The following is a 26,908-nucleotide window of genomic DNA, read 5'->3' on the forward strand; positions in this document are numbered from 1 at the left end:
AACCTGGGCATGGTAGTCCATGGATGGTAGTTAAAACCAATTAGGAGGCTTTGGTCAGAGAATTATTTGGACGCCCCCCCCCCCCCCCAATCAGGGTAGTTGTGGAGAGGGAGGTATTTTATCATGATTGTTTGGGTTTCTCAATAGTGTTTTGCAATCTTTTAGCAAACTACAGCAAGAAATTGTTTCATGTGACTCAAGTTGAACCAATTTAATCTCTTTAACTAGGGGCCAAAGTATGCTATGGGGAGCTAGACACCTTTTTCTCTTTATTGAATGGGACTCCAATTACCAAGACTCCCCCACCCTATCCCACTTCCTCAGCACTTCCAGAAACTGTTGAGCAGACATAGCCTTTTAAATATGTGTCTCTCCTATGCTCTGTTGGAAAAGAGACTATGGATGTAGGAATCGTACAGCAAGTGTCATGCTCCTGTGGTCCTCATACAGCACTAAAGCAGGAGAGCTAAAGAGCAGGCAGTACTCATCAGGGCTTGGGATTGCTGCAGGGACGATTACATACAGGGCCATAAGAAACAATCTTGGTTATAAAACTCAGACAGTCCTCATTCACACACTGTCAGCCCCACATTTAGTTTTGGACACAGATACATATTTAAGTGCAAGTGTAATCATTTATTGAACAGGAAGAGGAAGATATTCATGGAGAATTGTCATGGGTCTGTCAAAGAGAAATTTAAAGAAAGCTTCTTGATGAGTTATCCTAGGTAACATGCTGGAGAGACAGGGATTGGACTTCTCTGTGAGACACGATGGAAAGCAGATCACAGAACTTGTTATCAGATGTTGTATGAATAGGAAGGAATTATGCTGGAGTCCTGGTAAGAAGTCTCCACTCAACACTGTGTAAGCCAGGAAGAAAGAATACAGAAACTCCTTAAGTACTTCTTTGATTGAATAAATGACCATAATGGAATCTGAGGCTTGTTTCACAACTGTTGTCATAAGAAACTCTGAAGAATGTTAGGTAAATTGTGGAACAATGAAAAGCACCTCGGATACATTTAAAGTCTTCAAAAATTATATGAGTGAAGTCTTAGACTAGATGAGAAGGGAGGGCCAGAGGAGTCTGCTCTCCAGACTGGTTGAGAAGTGGTGATCAGGTACATCCACTCCCAGGTAAGAAGCCAAGGTTGTACAGAGTTCAGATTAAGATGTTATTATCTTGAGTGGGATGGAGGGGGACCACAGACACTGAAGAGCAGTTATATCACATCCTGCTACTCTGTCTGTTAATGATATTGAACCCTTCGCTGAGCCCTTTTCACATAAGCATACATCAACTATGTCAAATTCAAATCCTTGTTTTCTTGCCTACGTACTTGGGTCACTTTACTTCAAAGCTTAAAGTATGACTAGATCACCAATCCAGATAATTCAGAGCCAATTTTCAAGCTTTCCTTAAAGATTCCTTATCAAACATTTTGTATTGTAATTTGGGGGCACAATACTAATACTTTGGGAAGGGCCTTATTCATGACCACCAAACCTCCTCCTTGCTCTCATTGGATATTGCCCACCTAGAGGCTCAGGCCATTCTTCATTCTCGGGCCCCGAAGCAGCAATCTGTAGTGTGAGAACAAGAACATGTTCAGGTTCCAGGTCCACTTTATTTCCCCAAGAGAAAAGATAGGACTCTCCAGCATTCAAAAATAACTAGTAGCCAACTGGGTTTGTTTCCTCTATGATAAGATATTCAGGATGAGAAAAATAAATGAATCCTGACTTACTGGCATTGGTTAGGTCAATGATATTTTTTCTAACGATTCCATGCTCCTCGCTTAGTTGTGCAAACTTTTCCTTGATGTCTGAACTCAAATCCCTTTCTCGGCCTGTGAGAAGAGCAATAGTGAGTGTAGCAGCTATATTGTGTGCATTGACCACAGCCTGAGTGAGGGGACAGGGGCTTCCCCATAAGGATGGTAAATGTTTGGGAACATGATTGACAGGCGTTGGTATGATCTCTCCTGGATTTGGCATCCATAGAATATCCTACCTCCGTGAGACATTAAAGAGTGCTTCGATCACTATGGTCGAGGGATGATGGAGGTGAGAATCAATCTTCAGGAGGTGAGAAAGAGTCATAACCTAGCTGAGAAGACCATATTAAAGCTAGAGGTTCTTCCTTCTTTTTGCACTCCAAGATCAGTGTCTGTGTGATAATACTTTACCATAGAGCTCCATCAGTTGTAAGGTTTTCCCATCCTTTTTGTTAATGAGATGAATCATAATATAATTATCATAGTCAGTCTTAAGTATAGTAAATGAATTGAATCCATCATCTGTGGAGGAAATGGGACATAGCTCAGCAATTCTTTGTTTTGCTGGAAATGAAGGATACCCTTATCTTATTCTACCCCAAACATAAAATCATGAAAATACATATCCTGGAAGAGATGGTTGAAGTGTCTGATGCTTTATGTCTGTAGCTTTCTGAACTTCAAGAAGGAACTTCTAAGAAAAGTGGCTTTGAGAGGTCCAGACCACTAGTGAACAATTAACTACAGGAGCACCACTCTCTCATTGTCTCCTAGGTTTACTTACCTCCCACAGCAAATTCAAGCAACATGTTTCTATCTTTCATAAGCTTGCTGTATCAACTATCTGCTCCTATACCCTGAGTGATGTGCACCAGTGCTAGCCCACGGGTAGTTTCAAGTAGATTCACTTACCTCCTACTCATCCCATTGGCCTGCTACAGGGTGTTAGCTATTAGATGGTACCCATTCGACATGTAAGTGCAAGTTTCTTAGTTCAAACTCCAGCAAAACACACACACACACACACACACACTCACCCACACTTGCTCATACACACACACACACACAAAGTACTAAGGTTTACTAATCATCTTGTGGATAGATATATAGATATTTTATGTATGCACACGTCACAGAATATTCACCATCCTTTTCTGGTTTGTCAGCAACCAAAAATATTTTGAAGCACTCTTCATCTATACTGTAAAACAGAGTGAGCTGGTGTGTAAGGGAGTTTGATATGGCTGGCTTCTTCACCCACTACACTGTATTTAACTCCAGTTTCTGATTCCATTTAACTTTTGAATATTTTTGTAAAATTAACAAAAGGGTTTTATTTACATTATTTCCTTTATATCTTATGCTTTACCAATCACAATTTTGCCTATTATTTTGAAAAAGAAAACGACAATCACTTCTCATCCCTATTACAACTGCAACTACTTCCAAGTTTCAACAATGCTGTGCTTCAGCCAGTGGTGTAAATTATCAGCCAGATTTCTACCATCTGCCTCAAATTATCACTCTGTAAAAGTTGCCTGATGTGCGTCCCAGATCCACAGAGGAGAATTATTATTATTTTCTTTACTGCAGGAAAACGCAAGTATTAAGGGGTGAATTTCGTTGGCTAACAACTAGCAAGAAAAATTGAATTCATGATAACATAATCTTAACTTGTCATATAGTGTCTCATTAATGAGGTTTCAGAAGTGTCTCTGATCTTTCCTTATAGAACTCATAGTGAATGAATTTCTGTCACCAACTGTCTCTGACTTTTGAAAAAAACCATGTTATGAGATCTTGGTTCAGTGTCACATGGAGTGTTCTAGTTTTGAATACAGACTCAGTATGTGTGTGCACAAGTGCATACTGAGAGGCCTCACTTCCCCCAATCCCAAGTGTTTGTAGGCATGAGAGCATACCAGGTTTTCATTTCTTCTTTCTTAGCTAGGAGCATCTCACTTACACAGTATGGAATTTCAAAGCTAAGTAATTCTCCAACACATGGATATGCTCCACAAAAACTCTCATGCTGCCATGTTCTTCTATCATTTCTCTTTTGTCAGATGCCAGGATAATAGTATGCCATTCCCCATTAATCTGTAATAGATAAGCAAATGGTTAAGGGAGAAGATGCAGGGATACCACATGCACAGGTTTCCATTTGAACTCCAGCCTACGGATTAGGGACTGAGCATAAACAGGGGTAGATCTCATGCCAGTTGTCACAATACTTAGCATACTGCCCCTGCCTCTCAGTGAAAACAGAGATCCCCAAACATTGTTTGATCTGAATATCTGGTCTTACTTCAAGGTCTGGAGCCATTCATTTGTCTAATAGATTGGGGCGCTATACCCAATCACTCAAAGGACCCACTTGGATCGAAGAGTTCCCTAAAGCACATTCTGTGTCGGAAGTTACAATTCACAGATCAGAGCCAGAGCGCGGGAGAGCAAGAGAGCAAGAGCGAGGGCAAGAGCGCAAGAGCTTTATTGCTTACATATTCAGGAGCAAGAAGCAAGAGCCAGAGCAAGAGAGAGAATGGCGAAACCCCGTCCCTTTTTAAGGAGAATTATTCTCCGCCTAGGATGTATTACTCCCTGATTGGCTGCAGCCCATCGGCCGAGTTGTCGTCACGGGGAAGGCAGAGCACATGGGGTGGAAAACTACCCTTGGCACATGCGCAGATTATTTGTTTACCACTTAGAACACAGGATGTCAGCGCCATCTTGCAACGGCGAATGTGAGGGCGGCTCCCCACAAGATAGTCTTTTCCTAAGAGGTCTTGAGTCTTCTCCACAATAGGTATCTGTTTAGGAATATTGCAATACAAAGTTATGTGACTCAGGGGAACATGTAATCTGAGGCCAAGAACAAGGCGTACACACTATAAGTGCTCAGAAAGGTCAGCACATGGCAGGCACAGAGTTAGCATTCAGTCACTAAATGTTGAACAGGGAAAGCAGGATGAAAAGGGAGAGGGAGAGGCTGGAGAGATCACTCCTGGATAAGAGCACTTGCCTGTTCTTTCAGAAGATCTGGGTTAAATTCCCACCCCTGACATTGTAGCTCACAGGAATCCATAACTCTAGTTCCAGGGTATCTGACACCCTACGTGTGCACTGCATTCATGTGATGCACAGACATACGTGCAAGCAAAGCAGTCACACACATAAAATAATCTATTAAAATAGGAAAGAATTAACCAGACCAACAGGAAGTGGGCAGAGGGCTGTCTAGGGCGTGGGGAGTGTACACACACACAAAGGCCATGGCAATAAGAGCACAAGTAGTTCATATAGCCAAAGGAAACCTTGCAGGAGCACAGCCAGTACAGAAGTTATGAAGTGAGTCAAGGCTGGCAAGAGGGGTGTGTCAGTTTGCTGGAGCTGCCCTTATGAAGTCATGCAGTATGGGCGACTTCAACAGCAAGAATTGAACTTTCTCATTTCTGGCAGCTAGATAGAACTCTGAGAGCAAGGTGTTCAGTGTGGCTTGCTTCTTCTGAGATATTTCTTATTGGTTGAATCATAGGCAGCTGCCTTCTGGGGTCTTCAGGAAGTATCCTGTCTGATCCAGCCTGCATCCTAGTCTTTCATTTTAAGGACACTGGTCATATCATCTTAGTGTTCACCCTAGTGACCTCATCTTACAATAATTGCACTAAATCACACCCTTAGACACTGTGGTTCGAAAGCTTCCAATGTATATATTTCTGGGGGGCACAGCTCAGCCCATGTCAATTCATGTGGGTCCAAGAGGAGCTTGGTTAGCGGTCAGTTTTCGTGTAAATAGGAAGTAACTGAAACATTTTAGAACTACAGTAGGAACATGGGCAGAGGTGTGCTTTTAAAGTTCATCTGGCTACATTTAGAGATCAAATGACGAAAGGAAGGCAGGGGAAGAGAGAAAGAAGGTGATACCAGTTCTCAACGTGTAGGTCCTGACCCCACAGACAGTTATAAATTCTTATGTCTTGATACTCTGGAGGTCACATGTCCTATATTCTGCATATCAGATATTTACATTAAAATTAATAACAGCAGCAAAATAACCATTATGAAGTAGCGAGGAAATAATTTTATGGTTGGAGGTCACCACAAGTTGAAGAAGCTGTATTAAAGGATCATAGCATGGCAAAGGTTGAGAACCTCTAGGCTAGTAGATCATGATGGAAGTGACTGGAACATGCTGGCAAGAGATCATATAAGCTTACTCTCATATAGCTGGAATGAGACAGACATTTGTAGAGAAACTACATGGTGTTTTCAAGATATAATTTCCAAGAACAAATTAGTATTTTCTGTATGTTTTTATAGATAAAGGTTAGAGTTATTGTGATCGATATCATGACCAAAAGCAACCTGAATAACAAAGGGTTTATTTTAGCTTATAGTCCATTATGAGGGGAGCTAGGGGTGCAGGGCTGGGGGGGGGGGTAATTCTATGTGAGAACTCAGAGGCAGGAACTAAAGCAGAGGCCTTAGGGGAATTGTTACTTCCTGACTCATTCCCTGTGGATTATGATCCTACCTTCTTATATAACTTATTACCCCCTGCCCAGGGTGGTATTTCCATACGGAGTTGGGCTCTCCTGAATCAGTTTTATAGAGGCATTTTCTCACTTGATGGTGCTCCTTCCATATAACTCTAGCCTGTGTCAAGTTGAAACAAAAACAAAAATAAAAGCAATGACCCAGGAAAGTTACTAATGAGGTTAAAAAAAAAAAAAGACAAAACAAAACAAAAAAACTTAACCAAACAAAAACCAACTGTTCATGAGAAGCAATAAAAATAACGCATCTGGCCAATGGTTTGAAACCTGATGACTGTATCCCTATGTACAAGTGGGTATGAAGTCATTTGATGTACTGTTGACTGATATATACAGACGCTGGATGCATGAGAGTTACCACAATGATACACCCATAAAGATGCTATTTTAAACCTTTGTGATGTAGGCATGTCTGGCTTCTGTCTTTCTTTTCTTCTTCTTTCTTCATTATTCATAATTTTCTGTGTGTCATGTTGCAAATAGCTTTATATATTAAGCTCAGGACTTCCCCCTTGGCATACATTGAATGGAACCATATATAACTGCATTTTATAGGTGTAAAATGACTGTGCTGGCAGTTGATACAGTTCACCTCAATGGTGGTGATCCTTCTGCGGATGTAAATTCATTTTCATCTGAAGCATGATAAGTGGTTTTAAATTTCAGAATGTAAAAGCACTTTAAACACGGATGTGAAAACTTTAAAACTGAATGCCCAAAGAAGTGCTTAGGTCTGGAGAGGCGCATCAGTCATTAATACTCTCTCCAAACAATGCTTCCAGAGGACCAGATGAATGGAAGTGTTTCCAGCAGCCATGCCAAGCAGCTCACAACCTCCTGTCAGCCAAGTAACCTTGACAGGCCTCCACATGCACCTGCACACACACACACACACACACACACACACAGATACACACATACAGATGCACACACATACTCACACACATACCGACACACACAGACACACCAAAACACACACAGGCACTAAAATTAATCTTTAAAAAAAAAGCAAAATAAATGCTAAAAATGGGCTTATTATATGTTTCTAAGTGGATGATATGGCAATCACTGGCTTTATCCCTTGTAATTAATTTGATAAACAGCAATTCAGAATTAATTGCATTGTAAGTTTGACAATTGGTTTTCTGAAAAGATGATCACTTTGATTTTATTTAGATGCAAAGGAAATTTAAATAGTTTTTGAATGACTATATGGAATGGACCTGCTTGAAATGGATATTTTAAAAGAATCAAACAAATCCAGTGTTCAAATACACTATAAATCTAGTATCAGACATTTGTTTATAAATACAAAAAAACTAAACTCTGTAGTGCAGAGAAGTTTCAATGTGTCTGACATTTCATGCTACTTGGTTGTGGTGCTCAGATTAGTTTCAAGCAGCTTAATCCATCCCCTAGGCAGTAAAATTTTAATTAGATATATAAAGACATGAAGGGTGCCTGTCAAATACTACTGACAAGGTAAGGACTGAAACTCTGGAGATAATAGGACAGATACAGCAACCACACCATGGCTGTTGTAACTACACATGCATTACTCTGTTAAGCTCATCTATGTCTGAATAAGGAAGAACTTCACCACATTAGACACCTGAACTATGATGAAGCTTAAGAAATTGGTTAATTCCAACTCAATTCTTCAACGAATTAGAAAGGGCAATCGGCAGATTCATCTGGAATAACAAAAAACCGAGGATAGCAAAAACTCTTCTCAAGGATAAAAGAACCTCTGGTGGAATCACCATGCCGGACCTAAAACTGTACTACAGAGCAATTGTGATCAAAACTGCATGGTACTGGTATAGTGACAGACAAGTAGACCAATGGAACAGAATTGAAGACCCAGAGATGAACCCACACACCTATGGTCACTTGATCTTTGACAAGGGAGCTAAAACCATCCAGTGGAAAAAAGACAGCATTTTCAACAAATGGTGCTGGCACAACTGGTTGTTATCATGTAGAAGAATGCGAATTGATCCATTTCTATCTCCTTGTACTAAGGTCAAATCTAAGTGGATTAAGGAACTCCACATAAAACCAGAGACACTGAAACTTATAGAGGAGAAAGTAGGGAAAAGCCTCGAAGATATGGGTACAGGGGAAAAATTCCTGAACAGAACAGCAATGGCTTGTGCTGTAAGATCAAGAATCAATAAATGGGACCTCATAAAATTGCAAAGCTTCTGCAAAGCAAAAGACACCGTCAATAAGACAAAAAGGCCACCAACAGATTGGGAAAGGATCTTTACCTATCCCAAATCGGATAGGGGACTAATATCCAATATATATAAAGAACTCAAGAAGGTGGACTCCAGAAAATCAAATAACCCCATTAAAAAATGGGGCTCAGAGCTGAACAAAGAATTCTCACCTGAGGAATACCGAATGGCAGAGAAGCACCTGAAAAAATGTTCAACATCCTTAATCATCAGGGATCAAATCAAAACAACACTGAGATTCCACTTCACTCCAGTCAGAATGGCTAAGATCAAAACTCAGGTGACAGCAGATGCTGGCGAGGATGTGGAGAAAGGGGAACACTCCTCCATTGTTGGTGGGATTGCAAGCTTGTACAACCACTCTGGAAATCAGTCTGGCAGTTCCTCAGAAAATTGGACATAGTACTACCGGAGGATCCCGCAATACCTCTCCTGGGCATATATCCAGAAGATGTCCCAACCGGTAAGAAGAACACATGCTCCACTATGTTCATAGCAGCCTTGTTTATAATAAATAGCCAGAAGCTGGAAAGAACCCAGATGCCCCTCAACAGAGGAATGGATACAGAAAATGTGGTACATTTACACAATGGAATACTACTCAGCTATTTTAAAAAATGAATTTATGAAATTCCTAGGCAAATGGATGGACCTGGAGGGTATCATCCTGAGTGAAGTAACCCAATCACAAAGGAACTCGCACAATATGTACTCACTGATAAGTGGATATTAGCCCAGAAACTTAGGATACCCAAGATATAAGATACAACTTGCCAAAAGCATGAAATTCAAGAAGAACGAAGACCAAAGTGTGGACAATTTACCCTTTCTTAGAAATGGGAACAAAACACCCATGGAAGGAGTTACAGAGACAAAATTTGGAGCTGTGACGAAAGGATGGACCATCTAGTGATTGCCATATGCAGGGATCCATCCCATAATCAGCTTCCAAATGCTGACACCATTGCATACACTAGCAAGATTTTGCTGAAAGGACCCAGATATAGCTCTCTCTTGTGAGACTATGCCGGGGCCTAGCAAACACAGAAGTGTATGATCACAGTCAGCTATTGGATGGGTCACACGGCCCCCAATGGAGGAGCTAGAGAAATTACCCAAGGAGCTAAAGGGATCTGCAACCCTATAGGTGGAACAACAATATGAACTAACCAGTACCCGGGAGCTCTTGTCTTTAGCTGCAAATGTATCAAAAGATGGCCTAGTCGGCCATCACTGCAAAGAGAGGCCCATTGGACTTGCAAACTTTATATGCCCCAGTACAGGGGAACGCCAGGGCCAAAAAGGGGGAGTGGGTGGGTAGGGGATTGGGGGGGGGTGGGTATGGGGGACCTTTGGGATAGCATTGAAAATGTAAACGAGGAAAATACCTAATTAAAAAAAAAAAAAAAAGAAATTGGTTGAGCACTCACAGTGCAAGAGCAGCAAGGGCACGATTGCCCTCTACTGGCCAGGCTGAGTGCTGCACTGTCTCCTACAGCCACAATGCAGGGGCTTCCTTTCTTTTGTGCCTGTTAGGTTTGTGCTCTGTGTACACATATTACACACACACACACACACACACACACACACACACACACACACACATATATATATATTGAAGCCTATATATATTGAAGCCAGTAGCTGGAGAGTTAGAGCACAAAACATGTGATCATTATAGTCCTTTTAAAAAATAGAAAAATTGAATTTGGAGACATAGCTCAGTAGTAAGAGCACTTGATGCCCTCACAGACGACCTGAATTCAGTTTCCAGCTTACACATGATAACTCAGAACTATCGACACCTCCAGTTCCAGAAGGTCTGACACCTTATTCTGACCTCCTCAGACATGAGTCATATATGTGATGAACAGACATACATGCAGCCAAAAACACTTATACACGTAAAATAAATCTTAAAACGTATGAATAGCAAATAAATATAAATAACAAATCAGGGGACTGGAGAGATGCATCATCAGTTAAAAGCACAGGCTGTTCCTTCCGAGGACTTAGGTTTAGTTTATGGCACCCACATGGTGGCTCACAACCATCTGTAACTCCAGCTCCAAAGGATCCATTGTTAATCTACTTTAAAAGATTAATCTCATCTTTCATGACAAATGTTTCAAGCTAATCTTTCAATGAAAAGCCTTGATTATAGTCTTCTAATCTTTGAGTTATATTCATTTGTTCTTCAAGTGCTGAGAATTGAACCTATGGTGTCATCGTAGCCAAGTCACCACTCACCGCCAGCACGCTAGACCACTATCTCTGAACTTAGATTCTTCTACTGAAGTTATTTTAGATAGTTGAGGTCTTTCTCCATAGGAAACTGTTCTTGGTCCTTTTGGGGTTAGACAGTTTGTCTCACTTTATGTGGCATCACACAGTTTTACTCTTTCAGTTCCTTTCTAAATGCCTTCATTACTTCTTACCCAATCCAAATACAATATCTCTGTGATATTGTATTGGGTGGGGTTCTCTAGAGGAATAAAACTTACAGCATGTACATGATTTGTTTATTAGAATGGCTTACAGACTGTGTACTTCAGCTAATTTACTAACAGGATGTCTTAGCTGTTTTTCAGTATATGTCAGAATTCCTAAGAAGTAGGGCCTATTGGGTGGAACACAGTACCCCTAATGAAGGAGCTGTGTCTCTAGTTGCATATGTAGGAGAGGATGGTCTAGTCTGCCATCAATGGGAGGAGAGGCCCTTGGTCTTGTGAAGATCATATGCCCCAGTACAGGGGAATGCCAGGGCCAGCAAGCAGAAGTGGGTGGGTTGGAAAGGAAGGTGGGGGGAGCATAAAGGGGAATTTTATGATAGCATTTGAAATGTTAATGAAGAAAATATCTAATTTTAAAAAAAGTAGTAGGCCCTATTAGTCATGAAGGAATAGACTTGCTGAAAAGAGCAAGGGGAAACTCTCTAGAGGGAGCTTCCTTCTTCCATGTCTTTTATATAGGCTGCTACCAGTAGGTATGGCCCAGTTTTAAGGTGTTTCTTTGATCCTCAAAAAAAAAAATCTAAATTAAAAATGGGTCCTTCCATCTTCAATTGACTTTTGTTTCTCAAAGAGATAGATTTATTATCTCTCGAAAGTGTACTGACCTGCTAAGGTTTTAGTTGATTCCAGATGTAGTTAATAACAAAAATGGTCATTACAAGCCCACCCCTTGCAATTTTGACACACAATCATATATCCCATTGTCATGTGTATCTTCCAAATGGAAGTAATAGCCAGGTCACAATTATACCGGTACAACTATCCCATAAACAATCTCAAAAGCATTGTATATTTAACAGAGTCATAATTGTGTATAAGAAGATACAAATATCCCTCAAACAACCACAAATACATCATAAATTTTGTAATGTCCACTCAAGGGACATTCTTTGATATCTCAAAATTTAAATATGACAGCCACTAATATTCTTTTAATTGTTCTGATATTACATGACAGAGGAAAAAATGTGAAAATTTGTCCAAACTCCTTAAGAAAATACAAGGTGGAGTCCCCTGGTGCCTACCCATTTGCCTTGCTATGTGCTGCCCATCCCCCACTCCAGCTCCATTGTCCAGACACTGGTCTGCTGGCCTCCACCAGACCTGCTGTACCTGGAATATACAGATTAGACCCTACCCCCTGCCCCCAATCTCCTGCCCTCTATGTAACCTGGGGCACAACCAGCTGCTCTGAGCCTGCCCCATGAGTTCCATTGTCCAGCACAAGGCTGCCCACCAGAGGCTTGCTGCACCAGGAATATCCAGGTTAGACCCAATTTCCTGATACCTGTTATACCTATAAAATCCAGGGACAACCAGATGAATAAAGGCCAGCATAAGAACATAACCAACAAGAGCCACTGAAATATGCCACCTTCAGAGCATAGCTATCCTACTACAGCAACCCTGGATATCCTAACACAACTAAAGCACAAGAAAATGACATTAAATACAATCTTGTAAAGATGATAGAGGCCTTTAAAGAAGAAATGAATAAATTCCTTAAAGAAATACAGGAAGATACAATCAAACAGGTAGAGGTCTTCATCACCCCACTCTCACCAATGGACAGGTCATTAAGACAGAAAATAAACAGAGAAATAATGAAACTAAAAGAAGTTATGAATCAAATGGACCTAACACATATCTAAAGAACATCTCACCCAAACACAAAAGAATATACCTTATTCTTAGCATCTCATGTAATCTTTTCCAAAACTGACCACATAGATGGTCACAAAGTAGTTGGTCTTGTTATCTCAACAGATACAAGAACATTGAAATAACTCCTAGTATCCTATCAGACTATCATGCATTAAATCTAGACTTCAATAACAGAAACAACAGAAAGCCCACAAACTCATTGAAACTGAACAATTCTCTACTCAATGATCCACGAGTCAAGGAAGAAATAAAGAAATGAATTCTCATACTAGCAATTTAAAAGTACATCTGAAAGCTCCAGGGAAAAAGGAGAAGAAAGCATACCCAAGGGGAGTAGTTGGTAGGAGATTATCAAACAGGGCTGAAATCAATAAGTTAGAAACAAAGAAAAGAATGCAAACAATCAAGGAAACCAAGAACTGGTTCTATAAAAAATTCAAAGAGATGAGAAAATCTTTTGCCTCACAACCTAAGAGGCAAAGAGACAGTAACCCACATAAATGAAAAACAGAAATGAAAAGGGAGACATAACAACATATACTGTGGAAATTCAAAGAATCATTCGGCACGACCTACAAAGCCTGTTCTCCATAAGATTGAAAAATCTAAATGAAATGGATGACTTTCTAGATAGATACCACTTATCAAAGTTAAATCATGATCAGGTAAAGTATTTAAATAACCCTCTAAGCCCTAAGGAAATAAAAGCAGTCATTAAATTCTCCCATCCAAAACAAACAAGTCCCCAGGGCTCACCCTGTGCCACTCCTCTCCATACCCAAATCCTGCCAGGAGAGAGCTGGTCTACCAGCAGTGCTGACACACCTGTGAACACAGGTAAGACCACCAGTTTGCTCAAATTCCTGGGCCAAGAAGGACCCACACAGAGATATCAGGACATAGGAACCAAGGAACAGTGGAGGGCAGGATCCTTATGGTTTCTGTCAGTACCCCAATGCTGATCCTGTGCCACAGTTCTCCATACCCAAATTCCTCCTGGAAATAACTGGTCTCACAGGACTACTGACACACAGACTTGCAGGAGGGACAAGTAACAGTCAAAGAGAGCAAGACCAGCTAACAGAAGAGATAACCAGATTGCTAATGGCAAGTGCAAGAACCTTAAAACAGAAACCAAAGCTACTTGGCAACATCAGAGCCCAGTTCTCACACCACAGCAAGCCCTAGATACCTCAACACACCAGAAAAGCAAGATTAGAATTTCTATAGGATTTAGACTATGCTCTACTGTGCTTCACCAAGCTCAACTCTTTTATGTGGATTCTGGGTATCAAACTCAGGACCTCACAATGCACAGCAAGCTCTTGACTATTTGTTGTCCACTCAGCCCTGGGCTCTTTTTGATACAGCAGTCAATCTAGCTGAATATTTTAATGTTTGTAACTGGGACCTTTCCTTCCTCCCTAAAGCTATACTCCCAAGGGACTTAGAGAAATAACAACCCTCTTATCCTCTCCCATAGCTCAGATTAAAATGTAAACACTTCCTTGGTTCTATCCCCTACCAAATACACAGCTCCAAACCAAGCATTGCATTTGTGACTTAGGTTGTTTCTCCTAGGTCATAGAGTATCCTCTGTTTGTCTTCAGATTTTAGTATCACCCCATGAATGGCCACTAGGAGCACATTTATAAGTAAAATAGGGTTGGGTTTACTAGTACTACTGATGTTGTGAAGAAACACCTGAGGGCAGCCTGGGGCATCTCAGAAAGAACCTGAGCTGGGGAGGTAGCTGGGTTACTAAAATGTTTTCCATGAAAGCCCGAGGACCTCTCTTGGATCCCAGCATCCACAGAAGACGCCTAGTGATGCAAGTCCTGTAATCCCAGCACTGGGGATCAGGGAGATCCTGGGGTTTGCTTGCCAGTAGGTCTAGCCACATTCATAAGCTCTTGGTGAAGAGAAAGACTCTGTCTCAGAAATCTAGGGGGAGAATGAGAGAGGAAGACACTTGACATCAACATCTGGCTTCTACATATACACACACACAGGTGCACAAGAACCTGCATACACATGCATGCACACACACAAACATATAACCATCTTTTTTGTCTTTTATTTTACATGTATTTTCTTTTTTATTACTTATTTTCTTTATTTACATTTCAAATGGTATTCCATTTCCTGGTTTCTCCTCTACAAGCCCCTTATCCCCTCCCCTCTCCACTGATCACCAACACACACACTCCAGTTTCCTGTCCCTAGCATTCCCCTACACTGGGGCACAGAGCCTTCACAGAACCAACGGCTTCTCCTCCCACTGGTGACTGATAAGACCATCCTCTGCTACATATGGGGCTGGAGCCATGGGTCCCTCCATGTGTACTCTTTGGTTGGTGGTTTAGTCCCTGGGAGCTCTGGGGGTACATGCTGGTTCATATTGTTGTTCCTCCTGTGAGGTTGCAAACACATTCAGCTCCTTCAGGCCTTTCTCTAACTCCTCCACTGGGGATCCTGTGCTTAGTCCAGTGGTTGACTGAGAGCACCTACATCTGTATTTGTCAGGCCCTGTTAGAGCCTCTGTCAGCAAGCATTTGTTGGCATCCACAGTAGTGTCTGGTTTTTGTGACTGTATTTGGGATACATCCCTGGAGGGGCAGTCTCTGAATGACCTTTCCTTCAATCTCTGTTGTATACTTTGTCTCTGTAACTCCTCCTATGGGTATTTTGTTCTCCCTTCTAAGAAGGACCAAAGTATCCACATTTTCATCTTACTTCTCCTTGAGCTTCATGTGGTCTGTGAATTTTATATTGGGTATTTTGAGCTTCTGGGCTAATATCCACTTATCAATGAGTGCATAATATGTGTGTTCTTTTGTCATTGAATCACCTCACTTGGGATGATATTTTCTAGTTCCAACCGTTTTCCTAACATTTGATAAATTCATTGTTTTTAATAGCTGAGTGGCACTCTACTGTGTAAATGTACCATATGTTCTGTATCTATTCCACTGTTGAGGGACATCTGGGTTTTTTCCAGCTTCTGTCTATTATAAATAAGGCTGTTGTGAAAATAGTGGAACATATGTCCTAGTTATATGTTGGAGCTTCTTTTGGGTATATGCCCACTAGTGGTATAGCTGGGTCCTCAGGTAATACTATGTTTAGTTTTCTGAGAAACTTCCAGAGTGAGTTCCAGAATGGTTGTTCGAGCCTGCAATCCCACCAGCAATGGAAGAGTCTTCCTCTTTCTCTACATCCTCACCAGCATCTGCCTTTACCTGAATTTTTGAACTAGCTATTCTGAGTGATGTGAGAGTCTCAGGATTGTTTTGATTTGCATTTCCCTGATGACTAAGACTGCTGAACATTTCTTTAGGTGCTTCTCAGCCATTTGGTATTCCTCACTTGAGAACTCTTTGTTTAGCTCTCTACCCCATTTTTAATAGGGTAAAAAAAATCATAAGCTATGGGTCTTCTGTTCAGGAAATATTCCCATGTACTCATGTGCCTGAGGTTCTTCCCTACTTCTTTTCTATTAGTTTCAGTGCATCTAGTTTCATGAGGAGGTCCTTGATCCACTTGGACTTGAGCTTCGTAGAAGTAGATAAGAATGCATTGATTTGCATTCTTGTACATAATAACTGCCAGTTGAGCCAGCACTATTTGTTAAAAATTCTGTCTTTTCTACTGGATGGTTTAGCTCCTATGTCAAAGATCATGTGACCATAGATGTGTGGATTCATTTCTGGGTCTTCAATTCTATTCCTTTGATATATCTGCCTGTCACTGTACCAATACCATGCAGTTTTTATCATAATTGCTCTGTGATACAGCTTGAGGTCAGAGAGGATGATTCCCACAGACGTCCTCTTATTGTTGAGGATAGTTTTTGCCATCCTAAGTTTTTGTTATTAAAGATGAATTTGCAAATTGCTCTTTCTAACTCTATGAAGATTTGAGTTGGAATTTTGAATCTGTAGATTGATTTTGGCAAGATGGCCATTTTTACTATATTAATCCTTCCAATTCATGAGCATGGGAGATCTCTCCATCTTCTGAGATCTTTGATTTCTTTCTTCAGGGACTTGAAGTTCTTGTCAAACAGATCTTTCACTTGCTTAGTTAGAGTCACACCAAGGTATTTTATATTTTGTGACTATTGTGAAGGGTCTTGTTTCCCTACTTTCTTTCTCATCTTATTTTTCCTTTTAGTAGAGAAATGCCACTGAGTTGTTTGAGTTAATTTTATATCCAGCCACTTTGCTGAAGTTGTTTATCAAGTTTAGGAGTTCTCTGGTAGAATTTTTGAGGTCAATTAAGTACACTCTCATATCATCTGCAAATAGTGATATTTTGACTTCTTCCTTTCCAATTTGCATCCCTTGACCTCCTTTTGTTGTCTAATTGCTCTGGCTAGGACTTTGAGTACTATACTGAATAGGGAGAGAGAGGGGCAGCCTTTTCTAGTCTCTGATCTTAGTGGGATTGCTTGAAGTCTCTCTCCATTTAGTTTAATGTTGGCTACTGCTTTGCTGTATATTGCTTTTACTATGTTTATGTATGGCCCTTGAATTCCTGATCTTTCTAAGACTTTTATTATAAAGGGTTGTTGGATTTTCTCAAATGCTTTATCAGCTATCTAATGAAATGACCATGTGTATTATTTTCTTTTGAGTCTGTTTGTATAGTGAATTACATTGATAGATTTCCATATAATGAACCATGTCTGCATCCCTGGGATGAAGCCTACTTGATCATGATTTTTGATGATTTTGTAGTGTTCTTGGATTAGGTTTTCGAGAGTTTTATGGAGCATTTTTTGCATCGATATTCATAAGGAACATTGGCCTGAATTTCTCTTTCTTTGTTGGTCTTTGTGTTTGTGGTTTAAATATGAAAATAATTGTGGCTCCATTGAACAAATTGTATAGTGTCCTTCTGTTTCTATTTTTTGGACTTCCTTAAGGAGTACTAGGTCTTCTTTGAAGTACTAATTATACTCTTCACCAAACTCATCTGGTCTTGCACTTTTTTTTGGTTGGGAGGCTATTAATAACTGCATCTATCTCTTTAGGGCATATGGGATGGTTTAGATCATTTATCTCATCTGCATTTAACTTTGGTACTTGGTATCTGTCTAGAAAATTGTCTATTTCATCCAGATTTGCCAGTTTAGTTGAGTATAGGTTTTTTTGGTTTTTTTCCTAAGGAGGACCTGATGTTATTTTGGATTTCTTCAGTTGCAGTTGTTATGTCTCCCTTTTCATTTCTGATTTTGTTAATTAGGATACTGCTTCTGTGCCCTTTAGTTAGGCTGGCTAAGGGTTTATCTATTATGTTGATTTTCTTAAGGAACCAACTCTAGGTTTAGTTGACTCTTTGAATAGTTCTTTTTGTTTCTAATTGGTTGATTTTAGCCCTGAGTTTGATTATTTCTGCCTGTCTACTCTCTTGGGTGTATTTGCTCTTTTTGTTCTACATCTTTCAGATGTAATGTTAAGCTGGTAGTGTATGGTCTCTCCAGTTTCTTTTTGGAGGCACTCAGAGCTATGTGTTTTCCTCTTAGGACTGCATTCATTGTGTCCCATAAGTTTGTATATGTTGTGGCTTCATTTTCATTAAACTCTAAAAACTCTTTAATTTCTTTCTTTATTTCTTCAATGACCAAGTTATCATTGAGTAGAGTGTTGTTCAGCTTCCATGTGTGTGTATGCTTTCCATTGTTGTTTTTGGTATTTAAGACCAGCCTTAGTCCATGGTGATCTGATAGGATGGATGGGATTATTTCAGTCTTCTTGTAGCTGTTGGGGCCTGTTATTTGACTGGTTATATGGTTAGTTTTGGAGACGGTACTGTGAGGTGCTGAGAAGAAGGTATATTCTTTAGTTTTAGGATAAAATGTTTAACAGATATATATTAAATCAATTTGGTTTATAACTTCTGTTAGATTCACTGTATCTCTGTTTAGTTTATGTTTCCAGGATCTGTCCATTGATGAGAGTGTGGGGTTAATGTCTCCCACTATTATTGTGTGAGTGACAATGTGTGCTTTAAGCTTTAGTAAAGTTTCTTTTATGAATGTGGGTGGCCTTGCATTAGGAACATAGATGTTCAGAATTGAGACTTTTCTTGGTAGACTGTTCCTTTGATAAATAGGAAGTGTTCTTCCCTATCTTTTTTGATTACTTTAAGTGAAAGTCAATTTTATTTGATATTAGAATGGCTACTCCAACTTATTTTTTTTGGCACCATTTGCTTGGAGGATTGTTTTCCAGCCTAATTACTCTGAGGTAGTTTCTGTGTTTGTCACTGATGTGGATTTTCTTTCTTTTTTTTTTAAAGATTTATTTATTATTATACATAAGTTCGCTGTAGCTGACTTCAGACACACCAGAAGAGAGTGTCAGATCTCATTATGGGTGGTTGTGAGCCACCATGTGGTTGCTGGGATTTGAACTCAGGACCTTCGGAAGAGCAGTCAGTGCCCTTACCTGCCGAGCCATCTCACCAGCCCCTGGATTTTCTGTATGTAGCAAAAAGTTGGGTTCTTTTTAAGTATCCAGTCTGTTAGTCTATGTAATTTTGTTGGGGAAATTGAGTCCATTGATATTAAGAGGTATTAAGGAATAGTGATTATTGCTTCTTGTTATTTTTGTTATTAGAGGTGGAATTATGTTAAGATGGTTATCTTCTTTTTGGTTTGTTAAAAGACTACTTTCTAGACTTTTCTAGGACTTTTCCTTGTGTTGGAATTTTCCATTTATTATCCTTTGAAGAGCTGGATTTGTTGAAAGATATTGTGTAAATCTATTTTTATCATGGAATATGTTCGTCTCTTTATCTATGGTAATTAAGATTTTTGTTGGGCATAGTAGCCTGGGCTGTCATTTGTTTTCTCTTAGGGTCTGTGTGATCTCTTCCCAGGATCTTCTGGCTTTCATAGTCTCTGGGGAGAAGTCTGATGTAATTCTAAGAGTCTGGTGTAATTCTGATAGGTCTGCCTTTATGTGGTACTTGACCTTTTCCCCTTGTGGCTTTTAATATTCTTTCTTTGTTTTGTGCATTTGGTGTTTTGATTATTATGTGACAGGAAGAACTTCTTTTCTGGTCTAACATATTTGGTGTCCTGTCTGCTTCCTGTGTGTTGATGGGCATCTTTTTCTTTAGGTAGAAAAGTTTTCTTTTATAATTTATTTGAAAATATTTAATGGCCCTTTAAGTTGGGAATTTTTGCTCTTCTTTATACCTATTACCCTTCGGTTTGGTCTTCTCATTTTGTCCTGGATTGCCTGGATGTTTTGAGTTAGGATCTTTTTGCATTTTGCATTTTCTTTGACTGTTGTGTCAATGTTTTCTATGGTATCTTCTCTACCTGAGATTCTCTCTTCTATTTCTTGTATTCTGTTGGTGGTGCTTGCATCTATGTCTCCTGATCTCTTTACTAGGATTTCTATCTCTCAAGTTTTCTCCCTTTGTGATTTCTTTGTTTCCGCTTCCATTTTTAGATCCTGGGTGGTTTTGTTCAATTCCTTTACCTGTTTGGTTTTGCTTTCCTGTAATTCTTAAAGGGATTTTTGTGTTTCCTCATTAAAGCCTTCTCCCTTTTAAATCTGTTCTCCTGTATTTCTTCAAGAAAGTTATTAATATCCTTCTTAAAATCCTCTATTAGCATAATGAGATGTGATTTTAACTCCAAACCTTCCTTTTCTAGTTGTTGTAAGTATCCAGAACATGCTGTGTTTGGATAACTGGGTTCTGATGTTGCCAAGTAGCCTCGGTTTCTGTTTGTAAGGTTCTTACCCTTGCTTTTTGCAATCTGGTTACCTCTGGTGTTAAATGGCCTTGCTGTCTCTGGCTGGAGCTTGTACCTTCTGTGCATCTGTAAGCATGCGCCAGTACTCGTGGGAGTACAGTTCTCTCCTGGCTGAACTAGTGTACAGAGGGCTATGGAACAGCACAACCTCCAGGTGTAGATGGTGACTGAAAGGATCCTGTCCCATCTGCTCCCCTGTTTCTGTGTCCCAAGCACTCTTTGCTGGTTCTTCCCTGGAGAGTTAATGGAGAGAAAGTGGCTATCTCACTTCCCACCCTGGGAGTGAAAGTACTCCTGGGAAAACAGCTCTTTCTTGTCTGGGCCTGTGCAGAGCTGACAATCTTTATAAAAGGAATGAAGCAAGGAACTCCTCTAGGGTTCAGAGATGTTTCAGGAAACTCTATGTTGGTTGCAATTAAGGAATTACACCTCAGTGATTAAATAGCCCATTATATTCTATTTATAATAAGTGGACACAAACATAAAGCTAACTCTGCAATTGGTAAAGAAGTAGCTGTCACTGATTTTAGCCTGAGGATAGACATCATTTTAGATGGCAAAATGATCTTGTGTTAGCCATCTCAGGATGATGGTGGCTAATGTTGATATTTTGTTAGGATATTTATTCCTGATAAGATATTCAGGCCAACCATGAGCATCAAGCCAGCTTTTTCAAGTGGAAACACCTAAATCTAGCAGTCGGGTCAGTCCTTAGGTGTCAGCAGCTGCTTTGATCTTTAGAATGGCTGGTCCTGTCACTTCTGCAGCTACAGGTAGTTCTCTTCTTGGTGGTTGTCATGTAAGGGTGGGCATCTGTCCTCAAAATCACACTGCTTCAGCCCTTGTTCCTCTGAGGGTGCATGTTCCTGTGGCATCCTTGGTCCTTTGTGACAGTTTTCCCCAACCCTCTATGCTCCCTTAACTGTAATCTACGCCAGATCACAAAGAATTGTACAGATCTCCTGTATCAACCCTCACCTCTCTCTGTCTTTTTTACCTTTACAAAGGGGTTTTCTGTCTGAGGTTTTGAATTTCTTCCTCGGCTTTGAATGTTTTCACTACTTCACATCTCATTTCTACCAAGTGTTTAGTGTTGAAAGGGAGAGGATTTAGGGTGACCTCAAGCTGCCATGTCGACCTAGAAATAACCAAATATTTTCTTTACCTTTCCCTGGGTTGTGGCCTTTTGAGGTATAACAGCACTGTCAAGCTTTTTGTCTTCAACAGAGTCCTGTATTGGGACTGTTACTTAACTATATAAGTCTGTTAAATTTTTGCCAAGACTAAAAATTAAAACCTGGGCATTGTAGTCCATGGATGTAGTTGAAGCCAATTAGGAGGCCTTGGTTAGAGAATTATTTAGAGCCACCCATCAGGGTAGTTGTGGAGAGGGAGATATTTCATCATTATTTTTTGGGTTTTTCAACAGTGTTTTGCCATCTTTTAGCAAACTACAGCATGAACTTGTTTTTCATGATCCGAGTTGAGCCAATTTAATCTCTTGATCTAGGGGGCAGAGTATGCTATGGGGACCTACACAGTGTTTCTCTTTATTGAATGGGACTCAAGTCACCAAGCCTCCCCCACCCAATCCCACTTCCTCAGCATTTCGTGAAACATGTTGAGCAGGCATAGCCTTTGAAATATGTGTCTCTCCTATGCTTTGTTGGAAAAGAGACTATGGATGGAGGAATCATACAGCAAGTGCCATGCTCCTGTGGTCCTCATACATTACTAACACAGGAGAGCTAAACAGCAGGCAGTACTCATCAGGGCTTGGGATTTCTGCAGGAGAGGCAAAATCCTGATACTCAGGTTACATATGGTGCCATAAGATACGATCTTGGTTATAAAACTCAGGCAGTCCTCATTCACTCACTCTCAGCCCCACATTTATTTTTGGACACAGACGCATATATTTAAGTGCAAGTGTAATCATTTATTGAACAGGAAGAGGAAGAAATTCATGGAGAATTGTCATGGGTATGTCAAAGAGAAATTTAAAGAAAGACTTTGATTCTTGATGAGTTATCCTAGTAACATGCTGGAGAGACAGGGATTGCACTTCTCTGTAAGACACGATGGAAAGCAGATCACAGAACTTCTTACTGGATGCTGTATGGATAGGAAGGACTGATCCTGGAGTCCTGGTGAGAAGTCTCCACTCAACACTGTGTAAGCCAGGAAGAGAGAACACAGGAACTCCTTACGTACTACTTCAATTGACTTTAGGACAGAGAGACATTCTATTACATAGAACAAAGGGGATGAAGAAATGGATCTTCCCTCAGAATCTAACTGGAATTATTTGCCAAAAGACAGGGATAAAAGTCAGAATAAATGACCATAATGGAATCAGAGGCTTATTTCCACAACCTTTGTCATAAGAAGCTCTGAAGAAGGTTAGGCAAATTGTGGAATAATAATAAAAGCCTTGGCTACATTAAAGACTTCACACATTATATGAGTGAAGTCTTAGACTGGATGAGAAGGGAGGGCCAGAGGAGTCTGCTCTCCAGACTGGTTGAGAAGTGGTGATCAGGTACATCCACTCCCAGGTAAGAAGCCAAGGTTGTACAGAGTTCAGATTAAGAAGTTATTATCTTGAGTGGGATGGAGGGGGACCACAGACACTGAAGAGCAGTTATACCACATCCTGCTACTCTGTCTGTTAATGATATTAAAACATTGCTGAGCCCTTTTCACACAAGCATACATCAACTATATAAAACTCAAATCCTTGTATTCTTGCCTAAGTGCTTGGGTCACTTTACTTCAAAGCTCAAAGTAGGACTAGATCACAAATCCAGATTATTCAAAACCTATTTTCAAGCTTTCGTCAAATATTCCTTATAAAATTATTTTTATTGTAATTTGGGCGTACAGTGCTAATACTTTTGGAAGGGCCTCTCCATGACCACCAACCCCCTCCTTGTTTTCATTGGATATTGCCCACCTGGAGGCTCAGGCCATTCTTCATTCTCGGGCCTCAAGGCAGCGATCTGTAGTGTGAAAACAAGAACATGTTCAGGTACCAGGTCCACTTTATTTCCCCAAGAGAAAAGATAGGACTCTCCAGCTTTCAAAAATAACTAGTAGCCAACTGGGTTTGTTTCCTCTATGATAAGATATTCAGGATGAGAAAAATAAATGAATCCTGACTTACTGGCATTGGTTAGGTCAATGATATTTTCTCTAACGATTCCATGCTCCTCGCTTAGTTGTGCAAACTTTTCCTTGATGTCTGAACTCAAATCTGGTTCTCGGCCTATGAGAATAGCAAGAGTGAGTATAGCAGATGTATTGTGTGCATTGACCACAACCTGTGTGAGCGGACAGAGGCTTCCCCATAAAGATGGTAAATGTTTGGCAACATGATTGACAGGCATTGGTATGATCTATCCTTCTGCCACACTGAGAGATTTCAGAGTGCTTTGATCACTATGGTCTATGGATGATGGAGGTGAGCATCTATCTTCAGGAGGTGAAAAAGAGGCAGAACCAAGCTGGGAAGACCATATTAAAGCTAGAGGTTCTTTCTTCTTTTCCCACGCTAAGATCACCGTCTGTGTGAAAATACTTTACCATAGAGCTCCATCAGCTGGAAGGTTTCTCCATCCTTTTTGTTAATGAGATGAATCATAATATAATTATCATAGTCTGTCTTAAGTATAGTAAATGTATTCGATCCATCATCTGTGGAGGAATTGGAACACAGCTCAGTAATTCTTTGTTCTGCTGATAATAATGGATACCCATTTCTTGTACTACCCCATACATAAAATCATTAAAATACATATACTGGAAGAGATGGTTGAAGTGTCTGATGCTTTCTGTCTTTAGCTTTCTGAACTACAAGAAGGAACTTCTATGTAAAGTGACTTTAAGAGGTCCAGACCACTAGTGAACAGTCAGCCACAGGAGCACCACTCTCTCATTGTCTCCTAGGCTTATTTACCTCCCACAATAACTTCAAGCAACATGTTTCTATCTTTTATAAGCTTGCTGTATCAACTATCTGCTGCTACACCCTGAGCAATGTGCACCAGTGCTAGCTACGGGCAGTTTCAAATAGATTCACTCACCCCCTACTCATCCCATTTGTCTGCTACAGGGTGTTAGCTATTAGATGGTACCCATTTGACAAGTAAGTGCAAGTTTCTGAGTTCAAATTCCAGCAAAACACACACATGCACACACACTCACACACACATGCACACACACTGACACACACATGCACACACACAAACACACACACACAAAGTATTAAGGTTTACTAATCATCTAGTGTATACATATATAGATATTTTATGTACTCACACGTTACAGAATATTCACCAGCCTTTTCTGTTTTGTCAGCAACCAAAAATATTTCAGAGCACTCCTCATTTATACTGTAAAACAGAGTGAGCTGTTGTGTAAGGGATTTTGATATGGCTGGCTTCTTCACCCACTAAACTATATTTATCTCCAGTTTCTGATTCCATTTACCTTTTGAATATTTTTGTAAAATTAGCAAAAGGCTTTTATTTACGTTATTTCATTTATAACAGATGCCTTAGCAATCACAAATTTGCCTATTATTTTAAAAAATGAAAATGACAATCATTTCTCATCCTTACAACAACTGCAAATACTTCCTAGTTTCACAAGTGCTGTGCTTCAGCCAGTGGTGTAAATTATCAGCCAGATTTCCACCCTCTGCCTCAAATTATCACTCTGTAAAAGTTGCCTGATGTTGATCCCAGATCCACAGAGGAGAATTATTATTATTGTCTTTACTGCAGGAAAACGCAAGTAGAAAGGGGTGAATTTCTTTGGCTAACAACTAGTAAGAAAAATTGAATTCATGATCACATAATCTTAACTTGTGATATACTGTCTCATTAATGTGGTTTCAGAAGTGTCTCTGATCTTTCCTTATAGAACTCCTAGTGAATTAATTTCTGTCACCAACTCTTGTCTCTGACTTTTGAAAAAAACCCTGGTTATGAGATCTAGATTTAGTGTCACATGGAGCATTCTAGTTTTGGATACAGACTCAGTATGTGTTTACACATGTGCATACTGAGAGGCATCTCTTCCCCCAATCCTGAGTGTTTGTAGGCATGAGACCATACCAAGTTTTCATTTCTTCTTTCACAGCTAGGAGCATCTCACTTACATAATATGGAATTTAAGAGCTAAGGAATTCTCCAAGACATGGATGTACTCGACAAAAACTCTCATGCTGCCATGTTCTTCTATCTTTTCTCTTTTGTCAGTGGCCAGCATAATAGTATACCATTCCCCATTAATCTGTAATAGATAAGCAAATGGTTAAGGGAGAAGGAGCAGGGATACCACATGCATATTTCCACTTGAACTCCAGCCTATGGGTTAGGGCCTGAGCATACACACGGGTAGATCTCATGCCAGTTGTCACAATACTTACCATACTCTCCCTGCCTCTCAGTGAGAACAGAGGTCCCCAAATGTTGTTATATCTGAATATCTTCTGGTCTTACTTCAAGGTCTGGAGCCATTCATTCATCTAATAAATTGGGGCACTATACTCATCCATTCAAAGGGCCTACTTGGCTAAAACATTTCCCCAAAGCACATTCTGAGTGAAGTTACAATTCACTGATCATACCTTTTCTACATTAAAGTTCCTTTCCATAGAACTAGCTTCTTCTGCATGGACACAGACTAGGGTCAGTCCCAAACACAGCAGCAGCACCAGCAGCTTCATTTTGGTAGATAGTAAAATTTTCTGCCTGTCAGAACCACGTCTTTCTGGTGATGGTGCCTACACTCCACACCCCAGCTCCTTTGCTTGTACTTATATACTCTCTGGGTTCGGTGTTTTTTTGTTTTTTGTTTTTTTTTTTTTTTTTTTTTTTTTTTTTTTTTTTTTTACTTCTGGTATCGGTCTACTTCCATCAGGCTTTGTGGAATGTTCTTTCATTTATTGATTAGAGGCCAAGGATTGTTCCTGCTCTTTTCAAACTTGGCAATTTCATCACCTATTGATTGATTTTATAGTCTTACATTTCTTAAAACATAATCCCAAGAAAACAGTGGGTGTTCAAGAGAGCTGCAATCTGGAACTAGATGCAACTTTGGATCTGGCTTGGAATCAGAAAGCCAGTTTTGGAGGGGGGTGGGGACTGAACTGGAAGGTCAAGTATGCATAGAAACTTTGCTTTAATATGAGTATGGAAGAACATGAGTTACTCAATTTTTGCAAAAGATTCATTTATATTATATGTGTATGAGTATTGGTTTTACATGTGTACCTGAGTACCATGCACAGGCCTGGTACAGTGGAGGTCAGAAGATGCAGTCAGATTCTTTAAAATTGTATTTGCTGAGGACCAAGCTTCAATTA

The 26,908-nt window shown here is 40.0% G+C and overlaps 1 protein-coding gene and 1 pseudogene across 2 annotated transcripts in view; both read right to left on the reverse strand.

Moving 5' to 3' along the window:
* Mup20 (major urinary protein 20) overlaps positions 1-26,363 on the reverse strand; it is a 42,807-nt gene extending 16,444 nt beyond the window's left edge. Inside the window, exons 1-7 of one of the 2 annotated variants that reach the window (NM_001012323.1) lie at positions 26,171-26,337; positions 25,700-25,833; positions 24,856-24,929; positions 24,121-24,231; positions 23,702-23,803; positions 23,492-23,537; positions 22,454-22,706 (exon numbers count right to left, since the gene is read on the reverse strand). In NM_001012323.1, the coding sequence (NP_001012323.1) occupies positions 23,512-23,537; positions 23,702-23,803; positions 24,121-24,231; positions 24,856-24,929; positions 25,700-25,833; positions 26,171-26,269 (546 nt within the window). In that variant the 5' untranslated portion in view covers positions 26,270-26,337 and the 3' untranslated portion in view covers positions 22,454-22,706; positions 23,492-23,511. Of the gene's footprint in view, positions 1-22,453; positions 22,707-23,491; positions 23,538-23,701; positions 23,804-24,120; positions 24,232-24,855; positions 24,930-25,699; positions 25,834-26,170 lie in introns of those variants that run through there. The other variant, XM_006538045.3, reaches the window with a different exon arrangement.
* On the reverse strand, positions 616-3,892 carry Mup-ps21 (major urinary protein, pseudogene 21; annotated as a pseudogene).
* Positions 26,364-26,908: the final 545 nt, after the last annotated feature.

The sequence above is a fragment of the Mus musculus genome, chromosome 4 (assembly GCF_000001635.26).
Source record: "Mus musculus strain C57BL/6J chromosome 4, GRCm38.p6 C57BL/6J".
NCBI lineage: Eukaryota > Metazoa > Chordata > Mammalia > Rodentia > Muridae > Mus > Mus musculus.